General features: G+C 50.4%; 1 protein-coding gene across 3 annotated transcripts in view; it reads right to left on the reverse strand.

Annotated features, from left to right (window-relative positions):
• Lhx2 (LIM homeobox 2) overlaps positions 1 to 12,484 on the reverse strand; it is a 16,016-nt gene extending 3,532 nt beyond the window's left edge. Inside the window, exons 1-4 of one of the 3 annotated variants that reach the window (XM_048813080.1) lie at positions 11,850 to 12,484; positions 10,520 to 10,947; positions 5,430 to 5,635; positions 3,732 to 3,896 (exon numbers count right to left, since the gene is read on the reverse strand). In XM_048813080.1, coding sequence (XP_048669037.1) covers positions 3,759 to 3,896; positions 5,430 to 5,635; positions 10,520 to 10,947; positions 11,850 to 12,133 — 1,056 coding nt within the window. In that variant the 5' untranslated portion in view covers positions 12,134 to 12,484 and the 3' untranslated portion in view covers positions 3,732 to 3,758. The remainder of the gene's footprint in view (positions 1 to 3,731; positions 3,897 to 5,429; positions 5,636 to 10,519; positions 10,948 to 11,849) is intronic. The other 2 variants (XM_048813079.1, XM_015497605.2) reach the window with 2 other exon arrangements.
• Positions 12,485 to 12,538: the final 54 nt, after the last annotated feature.

The following is a 12,538-nucleotide window of genomic DNA, read 5'->3' on the forward strand; positions in this document are numbered from 1 at the left end:
ATAAAAAAAAAAAAAAAAAAAAGTGGGGAGGGGGCTGGGGGTGTGGCTCAGTGACAGAGGGCCCCTTGGTTCAATCCCCAGTGACACATCAAAAAAGTCCCTTCCCAAGAGGTTGTTTTAATGACTTCTCATTATTATTGGCTACTTCCTACATGTTTTTTATCTATCCACATCGTCTTCATGACGATGGCAGAGAGTGATAAAGATTAAGAATCAGCACTATGGGTTGAGTGAATAGTAGTGCTAACTTGTGTGCCTTTTACTCTGCGTCAGGCACCGTGTCCCTGTACACATCACAGCTTACCCCTCTGATAAACCAAGTAGGGTGTTCTGTCTGTTATGAATCCCAATTTAAAGATTTAAAGTCCAGAGAGGTTCAGAGGTAAAGTCAAAGGCCACACCGAGGCCAAGCTGAGCTTGGAATCCAAGACTGTTTGCCATAAAAAGTACCTATCCTTTCTGCCTCGTATCCCTGAGTAAGCCTGCAAGTAAATGAATGAACTTCTGAAAAGCAGCAATGGGCAGTGGAAAGAGCACGGGATGTAGCTTCCAGTCCTGGTTCAGCCAGTGACTAGCAACATGAAAGTTGGCTGGTCCCTTGCCCCTGGTTCTGCCTCAGGTTCCCCACTTGAACAGAAAGAAGATTGGACCATGCCACATGATTTCTGTGGCTTCCGGGATAGCTGCAAGGAACAAGGAGATGATCCACTCTGCTCCACCCACCCATCTTCTTAAACTCACAGCCCTCTCTACTCATGCCAGCCGGCCATGACTGCATCTGCCACTCATTGCTGTCCTGCATATTTGACAGGAAGGACAATGACCATTTTACAGGTGGGAAAACTGAGGCTCAAAGAGATGAAGTAACTGGCCATAGTTGAAATCTCACCTCCTCCTCAAGGAAGCCTTCCCTATTGCCATCACTGGCTCAGGTCCCTCTGTTACATGCTCTCATTGCAACACACACTTTTTTTTTTTCTAGGACTTCTTCAATTTTTTCCCCCAAGAGTTAAATATTCAATCCCAGCCCCAATAAATAATACAAAATAAAAAGAGTTCTGTGGCCATATAAATTTTGGGAAATATTAGATTAGACAAAATCAAGTCTTGTCAGGTGCAATGGCATATGCCTATATCCCCAGCAACTCAGGAGGTCGAGGTAGGAGAATCACAAGTTCAATGCCAGCCTCAGCAAATTAGCAGAACCCTCAGCAACTTAGATAGACTTTGCTTTAAAATATTAAAAAAAAAAAAAACCTAGGGCTGTAGCTCAGTGGTAAAGCACCCTTGGGTTCTAGTATCAAAATTGAGTCTTTTCAAGATTTCTCAATGTCTGTGTTGATGCTAACATGCTCCAAAAGAAAGACACAGTCAATTTTTAGCATTTCTCAGACTTATTTGATTCTGGAATAATTTAAAAGATGCTTTTAGTATAAGACATTCCAAACTAAAGAGTTTAGTCTGGTCACCATTTCAACTATTTATACGCCTTGCTACACATCCCATCTAGTTGTAGATTACAACAGGGACTGTTCACTTGTTACTGCTGAATTCTCAGTGTCTGAGTGCCAAGCACGTGGCAGGAAAGTCTATCTGTGTGATACACGTGAGTGAAGAGAGAACTAAGTGTTCTCAACTCCCGAGTTCTCTCACAGGTTAATGATGACGAACCAGTCATCTGAAGAGTTTTATTTATTTATGTATATATATCAACTTTCTGGTGTTAGGAGTACCTCACAAGTACTAAATACATGCTCTACCATGAGCTACACCCCCAGCTCCTGAAGAATGTTTTTTGTTTTGTTTTGTTATTCTGGGGATTGAAACCCAGAATACTAAACAAGTTTGTTTTGTTTTGTTGGAGACAGTTTCCTAAGTTTCTGAGGTTGGCTTTGAACTTGCGATCCTTCTGTCTCAGCCTCCCTAGTAGCTAGAATTACAGGTATGCACCACCATGCCCAGCATAAAGAACTATCCTTGGTAAAAATATATTTCTTTTCAAAGCCACACCAGGAATCCCCAAAGAGATCCTACCCACCCAAATCAATTAGCTCATCACCCCTCCCCCAAGCCAAAGACATCTTACTGGCATCTGTGTGCTGAGGAACAACCTAGACACATTTGCAAGGTTTAACTTCATAACAGAACTCTGTCCAGGGGCCATTCTGTCTCCCTGTCACCTTACCCACTGTTGGAGAGTAAGGGTTGTGGCTGTCATGCTGCTGATGACAAATTTGAGCACTCTTTATGCAGTGAGATCTTTGCCACCTGTTCCTTCTTTCCCACCAAGACATGGTCTATCATCCTGATGGTGCTCATGCATTAGATCCAGTAATAGCCTAGAACCACCCCCACCCTGTGAAAGAACACCTAGTGTGTTCCAGCTGGCACCACACCGGGGTCTTCTCTACTCACTGTCAGACTCCTCAAGGTAGAAACTAATTTCACAAATAAGGAATCAGGTTCAGAGAAGAAAAACGGAAGCACCCAAATTATGTTGCTGGTAATCAGAGAGGATTTGAACCAGTCCTTTGCTTTCCAAAGCCTGGCTGCCAGGTGCCTCACCCCAAAGAGCTCCTGTCCCAGATCCCCCAGATGTCCCAGCAGCAATCAGGACACTGGAATAAGCCCCACCCTGCCAATGCCTGGTTCCTGCAACCTAGAGCAAGTCACTTCCCCCTGCTAGGTCTTAAGCTTCTCAGCTGTAAAAGAGGCAGGAAAACATTAAGGTGAGGCAGGTGCGTGGGGAGAAAGATGCTTTGCAAACTGATGCATAACCCCAAGCAGTTATGCTGCTAGGGAGCACTGAGGATGTGTGCAGGAGACTTGAAGGTCGAGAAAGAGGGGAGGGCAGGGTTATGGCTATGCCCCTTCCCTGGAACACACAGGCTAGGATGATATCAGTTCACTACTCAGAGGAGAAAGAACTATGACCATTGGTCAGACAAGCCTGGCTCCAGCTCAGCTACTTACTAGCAAAGTATGACTGGGCAAATAGAATTCCTTCTGGCCTCAATGTTCTCATCTCTACAGTGGGGAAAGGGGGAGCATGATTCTTGACATGTAGGTGGTTGGTCTCTCCTCTGCCCTCCCCCAAGATCTACCCCACCTCACACAACCAATCACAATAAGAGAAAACTGATTTATGTGAGTCTCTCTATGCTTAATAGGTGAATTTCTTCAGAGCCAGAAGCAGTTCATTCCCAGAGCCAATAGATGTTTAGTCAGATGAAAGAATAAGAGATAACTATGCGGGCTGGGGCTGTGGCTCAAGTGGTAGCGCGCTCGCCTGTCATGCGTGCGGCCCGGGTTCGATCCTCAGCACCACATACAAACAAAGATGTTGTGTCCGCCGAGAACTAAAAAAATAAATAAATATTAAAAAAAAAAAGAGATAACTATGCTAAAAATCTAATTTGCTTATAGGCCAAGGTAATCAAGTCTCTTGCCTCCCCAAGACCAGCATAAACTGGTTCCTCACTCAACTATGGATACTGACTATTTCACTTAGGTCTAGATAGCTGGACAGAGGTTGGGTGCTCTTTTTACAGATGAGATAATTATGGCTCAGAGAGGGTAACTCATTTATTCAAGACACACAGCCAGTGAACTGAGTTCACATCTTCCTGAATCCAGCTCTGCCTGAGTCCAAGTCCCTCCCACCTCCGTCCCACCCCGCCAAACCCTTCACAAGACATCTGGATGGGGGAGACAAGTAGCAGCCTACTAACCTGAGAAAAGGCGGCAGCCCCGGGTCTTCAGTCCAAACTCGACCAGGGCTGAAGGTCAGGGGCGCCAACGAGGGTCTCTGACCTAACCCCAAGAAGGTAAAGTCCAAAGGAAACGCACGAGGTGGGGACCCAAGACCGTACCGGCGTAGCAGTGCCCGCCACCTGCTGAAGAGCCCAGGCAATGGAACTAAAAGCAAAAACAACCCCCCGCACCCAGCACGAAGGGCGGGCCCAGAGAGGCGCATCAACCTCCTATTGGCTGGCCCTTGCCTCTCTCTCGCTACCTCATCCAGGCCCACCAGTCCAGCCGCCCCCAATCCTCCGGAGAACAGGACCCCAGCTTCTGGACTCCGGGCTCAGAGTCCCAACCCACCACGGACGGCCATCTTCCCACAAAAGTTTTGTTTTGCTGACAGACTCACAGGAACTTTCTTAGGGTTGCAACCCTGCAGATTTATCAGGCACTGTCACTCCCTCAACATCACCTCCCAGCCCTAAGCCCAAGACCAGGGGTTGGAAGATGGGTCAGACTGGCCAGAACTGGAATTCCAGTGCCTCTCCTTTTCTGTGACAGGGGTCAGCTTACATGCCTCTTACATAGCTAGCACTAGAAACGCATTTCCTGAAGAATAAATTGGTTAAACTTGCTAGAAAAGGAGGTATTCTCCTTCCTTCTGGATGGGAAACCAGTCTAGCAACCAGAAGGATCATTCTTACAAGTTAATTAATATCAGTTAATTAATCTACTTAATGAGATTATTAGCTACCATCCACTGAACGACAGTGTCAGGCATTGCTGTGGACACCCACATGATCTCCTCGGCTCCTCCAATAACCCCTTAGCATGATTTCTTGAATCCATCATGCATATGAGGAAACTGAGGCTCAGAAAAGTTAAGCAACTGGTTCAGGACCATGAAATGAATGAGCTGAGAAGCAGAAGAATTGAGAATTGGTGAGGCCAAAGCTGTGTCACAAGTTTGGGTTGTCCAGGAACCGGGGAGGACCCGCCCCCAGACTAGTGTTCTTAACATCTTTGGTGAAAATTCTAGATCCTGTCTATCAAGAAAGTGCCCTCACATACACGTGCAATTGGGCTCAGTCGGGCACCCAGCCATTTATCCAGTCCCCTAGCAGACCCCACCAGGCAGGCCTCCCAGTCACCCAGGGGATCTGCCCACACACCAGGACAACACCAGATCTTTTGGGAGAGTCTGGGAGACAGCCAAAAAGGGCAGGAGATAAGCCAAGAGAGATGCCAGAAGAAAAAAGAAGAAGAGGTGAATGAGACAGAGGCAAAAAGAAAAGAGAGGAACGAACGGCTGGTGGGAGCAAGCTAGGAGCTATCTCCTTGGGACAAAGGAGGCTCCGGATTGATTTAAAACGAGAGCCTTTTATAAGGTGAGCATATCTGAGTGTTGCTTGATTAAAAAAAAAAAAACACTACAAATTGTTTACAAGAAAGAAAAGAGACCAAGTATGGAGACAGGACAGAGGACCACACACACAGAATGAAGAGGTGAAAATAGAAGGCGGTAAAGTTAGGGGGGAAAAGATTTAAATTTGGAGTCAGACTGAAGAGATGAAGAAAGAGAAAGAAGACGACAGAAGTGTGGAAGGCTCAAGGTCCATGGCCCCCGTGAGTTTCCACCCAAGGCTGTGGCGGCTGCAGACGCCCTCGACCCCACCTAGGCTGACCTGGAGGACCCGCTTGGTGAGGCCAGTCTTTTGCGCGAGCTGCTTCAAGTCCTTGGCGTCGGGGTTGTGGTTAATGGCAAAGTAAGACTTCATGGTCCGAAGCTGGTGGTGCTTGAAGGAGGTGCGCATGCGCTTTGTCTTCTGACTGCTCGGGTATGGCTGGTCGCGGTCCAGGTGCTCTGCGTCGTTCTCATTGCAGCTCAGCGCTGGGGAAGGGACGCAGAGGTGGCAGGTGAATTTCATGACCCTGCTCACATGGCCAATGCCAAGTCCACACCCTCCCGAACCGTTGCCAAATGTTTCTATCCTCGGATCCGCCCTGTGTGCACGCACCACGCTGAGATGAGGATATGAACCCTATTTTATGGATGGAGAAATGAAGCTTTGGGAGCGTAACCTGTCCAGGATCACTGAGCTAAGAAATGCAAGATTCCATTCCCAACTCTGGGAGAATCCAAAACCATTCTGAGCCATCGTGTTACAGGAATAGCTGCAGCAGCAGCAGCAGCAGCAGCAGCAGCAGCAACAACAGCTACCACTTGTTGATGGCTTATTGGACTCCAGATGATGTGCTAAAGAGCTCTACACATGCCTTTCCATTGGATCCTTAAAACAGTCCTATAAGCCATAGGTATTATTTTTCACTTTTACAGATGTTGAAAGTGAGACTCAGAAAGGAAAGTCACTTGTCTGTGGATGCAGCAGTATAGAGTGCAGACCATGGGCCCACTCTCTCCCGTTTCCCTGGTACTCTTCAAGGAAAGAGAGAGAGAGAGAGAGAGAGAGAGGCGCTATCACCATTCTCCCCCTACAGTGTCTGGCACTGGCACCCAGGAGTCACTAATGACAGACTCACTTTCATTTTCTTTCATCAGTTCCCACACCCCAAAGTACTAAGCCACCCTGGGCCTCCGGCACTGGGCCTAAGATTGGAAATTGTATTTTATAGTTTAATCTTTACCACTGCCCAATGAGGTGGTTATTTCCTAGTTTTACAAATGGAGCAAATGAGGCTCAGGGAAGTTAAGGGACCCATGGCTGTCTCACAAAGAGAGCGGTAGAGATCTTAATGAAAAGGAAAAGAAGATGAAGGAAGAAATTAACATGTGTTAGACACCTACCTTGCACTTTGGCTTTACATATATCATTGTGCCATCACTACTGTTAAGAGAGGTAGCTATACTGTTCCCATTTTAGAGATGAAGAAAGAAACCACTTGCTCTGGTAATGACAGCCCAGGTTCAACATTGTCCTCCCTGCTTCCTAGCACCACACCACAAAGGGAGGCAGGATAAACCTTGACTCTCTTGGCTGGGACCCTAACTAGGGTGAGGGGCCTGAGTAGAACCATGAACCTCGGAAAGTTGCTCAGCAACCTAGCAGCTGATGGGGACATTGGAGATCTGTCTCAAGATTGTCTCATCACATATCAAGTCATCCCACCTTTAGGGTCTTGCTTTGAGGAAAGCCTCCTAGGAGGTTCAAATTCAGTCCTGCTAAAGTAGGGATCTGGGAAGATATCTTGTGCCCTGTCCATTAGAATATTTATTACATGCCCATAATAGAAGGGCCATATTTAGCAAATAAATGTACAAGTTGCCCAATTAATTTTTGTTTACTGAAAAAATGGCCCAAATGTATGGTACATACCTATACTAGAATTTTATTTGCTATTTATCTAAAGTTCAAATATTGCACATGACACATCTGTACTCAAAATGTATATGTTGTTTACCTAACATGCAAATGTTACATGGGATACACATATGATAAAAATTATTCGTTATCTGAAATTCAAATATTGCATGGGGTATACTTACATAAAAAAATGTATCCACTGTTTACTCAAAATTCAAATTTAACTGAAGGTCCTGTGTTTCATCAGACAACACTACCTGAGAAGTACTCTTGCACCCTTGGTGACCTCCCCCTCCCCATATAAGCGAGGGATAGCCTCTTGCAGAAAGAATTTTCAGAATAAAGGTTTTGCCCCTAATGTTGGAATTGTCTGCTAGAGGGGACACCACCTCAGGGTCCCTTTCCACATGAACCTAGGCAACCAGGTCCTCCATCCGCCCAAGAGTCCTGTGTTTCCACCAGTGGCACCAAGTGAAGAATTTAAAGGGGATCAGAGCATGACTCGGAATCCCATCTGTGGGAATTGTGTGATGAACCTGCTAAGGGGATCAACCCTTCTCTTTCTCCCAGTCCCCAGCTCCGGGGGGGGGGGGGTGGATCTCTGGGCCCATCCCACCGCCCAGCCCCCACCCGGGCCTCTCTGCTGTTAATGAGCTCCGTAGGGAACCCGGCGCCCTGTGGGCCCAAGGGATGTGCCCTGAGTGCGGCCTATGTGGGGGAAGATGGTGCGAGGGAGGGAGACAGAAAGAGCAGAGTAAAGAGAGAAAAAAACAGAGGTGGAAAGACAGAAAAGAGAGAGAGAAAAGAAGAGGGGGTACGGAGGGAAGATGGACAGAGAGGAAAGAGAGGGAAAAGCAATGGAGATGGGAGAACCAAAGAGGGACAGCTACAAAGAAAAAGAGAGAGAGAGAGAGAGAGAGAGAGAGAGAGAGAGAGAGACATGGAGCCAGAGGGGGTAAAGCGAGTCCAGGAAATAAGGGGAAATGTGTGGTGCAGGATGGGGATGACTGAATCCAATCCCAGAACTCAAAGAGACCGGGTTCTGCAAGGAAGGACTTTTACGAAGCCAAACCGTTACTAGCTGGGAGTGAGCGAAGGGGCACGGAGGGAAGAGCCGAGGGGAGGGAAGGAGTGGCCCAAGGTNCGGTCGTGGCCCCCGCCCCGGAAGGACTTTCCCGGACCCTGCGGCTGCGGCCCCAGCTGCCCGTCCCTAAGCCGAGGGCCAGGCGGGCGCACCCACGGAGCCCCTTACCCACTGGGCCCCCAGCTCACTGCCCTCGGCGAGACTGTCCCTCAGAACTACAGGTTTGCAAGGAATCGTTGTGACTGGGCCCCTGGATGTGGGACACACACAAACAAGCTGGTGTCCTCACAGTCAGAAGCAAGCACTCACACGCACGCAGACACTTGCCGCACCCTCCAGGGTCCCCGTTTTCCAATCCCAGCTGCCCCTGGCCCAGACTGCGGCCATTTCTCTCCTGCCGGCACAGGGAAGAATGAAAGGGGGCAGAAACCAGACCTCAGGAGGCCTGGCTGTTTCCTGAGAGGACCAGGAGTCACCCTTTATCCCCAACCTTGTCTCGAGATCCCCAAATAAGCTAGCCGCACCGCACCGCCACTGCCCGCGCGCACAACGCGGTTCCTCTCAGAACTGGGAGCCCAAGCCAAGGCCAGAGACCCGCGCAAGGGAACGGAGAAACAAGGACAGAGAGACTGACACAGAGACTGAGACAGAGGGGGAAGGGGGACTGAGAGAACAGAAAGAAAAGAGAGGAGCCAAAGAGAAAATGTGAAAGCTGAGTGAGGGATCTCTTCTAGAAAGGTGCCAACTTCTCTGAAATTCAGCCTCCAGCCGTATCTCCCTGCGGCCTCCCTGGGGAAGGCAAAGACTGAGCAGTGAAAAGCAAAAATAAATCTCTAAACCTCTACCCTGTTTCTGCACAATTCCATGCAGGGTGCAGAACCTGCAAGCCCAGAAAAACATTAAACCACTTCCCACCCACCAGGTGCCCTGGAGCCCAGTTCTCGAGGCTACTTCCCAAGGAAGCTGACCCCACTTGATAACTAAAGGCAGCTTGTTTTTAGGAGACATGGCCTGGACTGATTTGGTCTTTATTTTCCGGATAGTGGGAGATGAAGGATGAAAGTTCTAAAGAATGGCGTCTTTAGTAGTGACTTCAAGAAATCTTAAACCCGCTGAACCTACCGCCTCTTCACCATTTACCAAATCGGGGGCTGCATCCTCTACCCCCAGCTCGGCACCACGATCCTCTAACAGGCAATTTCGTTGGAGCGGAAAGGGACTCACTCCACTTGCCCCTTATTCTCTTGCTAGCTGGTTCAGATTCTTAACAATCAAAATAACCTTGACTCCTTCCCCACAGCGGCCTGCTACACAGTCTTGGGTTTGTTTTGGTTTTGGTTTCCCCCCTACACACACACATTTGTGTATTAGATTAAGGGAAAAAGGAGGAAGAAAACAAAAATCTCCAAAACCGATTCTGTCGCAAACGAAAGAAAGAAAATAATTGCAAATAAACTCTAGTTCGGAAGCCCGGAGAGTCGTAAACCTTTGTCGGCCCTGCAGACTTCGCGCAGATGTTGACGGTTCAATTTGTCGGGTCTCAGAACATCCGCAGCTGTCCAGAGCTGGGAGAACGCGGGAGGGGGCAGAGCTCCTCCGGGAAAGGCCCAGGGTTCAAAGATGCCGGAAATGCGAAACGAGTCCCGCACTCCACCCCCCGCGCGAGGCCAGGCCTGCCTCGGGCCCCATCCCCCGGCGCCAGCTTCCGAGGGTCGGCGCCCTCACCCCAGCAGGCGCCGGGAACTCGGAGGAAGGAGCCCGGGAAAACCTCTGAGACCTGGCCATGCAGAAGGATCAGGCCGACACAAGGATCCGCGGCCCTTAATAAAGGATCCAGAGCTGAGTTCCCAAGTCTGCCGCACTCGGGACATTTCACGCGATCCGGCCGCAGGCCAGGCCCCGCTTCGTGCCCCCGGCCACCGCCTACCCTTTCTCTTGGGACCCTAGCTGCCCTGCCTCGCTTTCCGGCTGCCCCAGCTCCCCGCCCTCGGCCGAGCCAACCCAGAGCCTGTTTGGTGTCGGCGCCGCCTTGCTTTCTCTATTCCTACACTTTCTGCCCAGCAAAGCTGGGGAAAGTCCAACTAAAAAAGCCGCCTCCAAAAACCAATCTCTTCGCGACGTGGTCCTGCACCTCGGGCGGCAAGGTACTAATGCACTCTCTCCTACCTCTCCAGCCCAGGGCCCACCGGCAGAATCCCAGGGAAGCTACTATCCCTTCTCAGGACGTCTGGTGCTTAGGGCCTGGGAAGCTAAGGGCCAAGGTACCTTCTGTAGGCCTGACACAATGATTCATTCACTCCAGCTCCTGGCTGTCGTCGCCGCACTTTCCCCCAACCCGACGGGGGCGCTCCGTACGCCTTGCACTCACCAGCATTGTAGGCTGCCAGATCCGCCCCAGGACCAGGGCTCTTGCGCTTCCTAGGTCGCCCCTTCTGTACGGTGCCCACGCCATTGTAGTAAGGAAGACCCAAAGGGTTGGCCCCTGCGGCGCCCAGCCCCGCACTCTTGGCTGCGGCTGCTGCAGCCGCTGCCGCCGCCACGTCGGCGTGGTTGAAGTGCGCAGGGTACTCGCCCTGCAGCAGAGCCTCGAAGTGCAAGCGGCAGTAGACCAGGCTGTCCTTCATACCGAAGTGGTCGCCGGTGGTCAACATCTTGTTACACGTGGTGCACGTGAAGCAGTTGAGATGGTAAACCAAGTCCCGAGCACGCATGACCATCTCCGAGGCCGAGATGCCCAGGTGGCAGCGGGCACAGCGCTGCACAGAGAACCGCCTGTAGGGACCATGGAAGGAGGGGCTGTGGGGACAAATGGTTGGGTAACCCCCCACCCCATATCCCTCCTCCAGGTGCCGCCGCTGCCGCCGCTGGGGAAAATCCCCTCCTCAAGAACAACAATCCAGCCTTCATTTGGAGGATGGGGGGGAGAGGGAACTAGATTTTGACCCAGGCCTACCTAGTCCTACCCTGAAGTAGTTTCCCTTAACCATTTTCATCCTACAAGAGCTTCTATTTTACCCAGAGTCTGAGCAAGCCCTAGGACAGCCTTCACTTGCAAGCTAGGAGAAACTCCCCCACTTACTCCTTCCTCAACCTTTGCCCCTGCCCTCCAGACCAGCGCCTGGGAATCCTACAGACCTTGGTAATTTGGAAGAAATGGAGAGACAGGGAAAGAGAGACAGAGACACAGAGAGAGAATATAAACAGACCCTAACCCTAAGCTCGGAGAGGAGAAGAAGGGACCTTGGGGCCTCTTCTTAATTATGGCTCTTTAATACTGGCCAGCCTTAGCTCCCGTCTCTCCAAAAGACCCAGAAGCACACTCACTCCCCAAGTTCTCCCTCCAACTTTGTTCCAGCCAGCCTAGGCTGTCTGGGTTGGAGGGTATCTATTTCTATCCCTTCTGGTAGGCCCAAGAAACTTCACATGGAAAGGAACGCAAGGACCCCCACCCAAACTTATTCGTGATCTAAGCTCAGAGGGGAGGGCAGTTTCTGACTTTTTCTAGTCTCTACACTTCGTGAACCTTCCCAAGAGCCACCCAAATTGCTACTTTAAAATGTCACCAGGTTCTTACTGGGTTGGAGAAGGGGGTCCTGAGAAGAGTAACCTCTACTGAGACTACAGGGAGAAAAGAGGGACAAGATTGTGCCTGAGATAGGGAGGGGCCTAACGGCCAGCGGATCCTGGTGGGGGGCTACCTGTAGTAGTCTTCTTTGCAGTAGATGCTCCCATCCTTGCTGAAACAGGTGAGCTCCGACTCCAGGTTGAGTTTGCACTCACAGCACTTGAGGCAGCGCATGTGCCACTGCTTGTCCACCGCCAGCAGGTAGTAGCGGTCAGAGATCTTGCCCCCGCAGCCGGCGCACAGCGCGGCGCGGTCACTGCTGATGGACGGCATGGTCTGCGAAGGGAGGAAGGCGGGAGACCGCCGCGCCTGCGTCAGCCTGTGGCCGCGCCGCCACCAAAAATCCAGTACCCGCATCTCCCTCCGTGGCCCCAGCCGGCCCTGAACGCATAGAAAGGGCTGCCTGAGAGAGAAGCAGCTTCCTCCACCCAAAAGGGCCCAAATCCCGGTGGCTAAGGGTCAGACCCAACGGCCCAGTTCTAGGCTGCCAAGGGCCCAAGCCCCAGGCTCCTGGTCTAGGTGATTCTCCAGCCTTAAGTCTCCTGCTTCCTGACCCTATGCCCTTTCCCCAGAAATATTCCCGCTGGTTAGGGACTGGGACAGCCATAACTATATTTCAGTCAAGCCCTCCAAGAGCTTTCCCCAAACTGTTTCTTAAAGAAACCACCGTCTGGGCCCCAGAAATGGGGTAAAGTGACCATTAAAGGTCACGGTCCACACAGACTTCACTTCAGAGAGACAGCAGAGTTCCTGGCCCCCAGC

The sequence above is a fragment of the Marmota marmota genome, unplaced genomic scaffold (genome assembly GCF_001458135.2).
Source record: "Marmota marmota marmota unplaced genomic scaffold, marMar, whole genome shotgun sequence".
In the NCBI taxonomy this organism is placed as follows: Eukaryota; Metazoa; Chordata; class Mammalia; order Rodentia; family Sciuridae; genus Marmota; species Marmota marmota.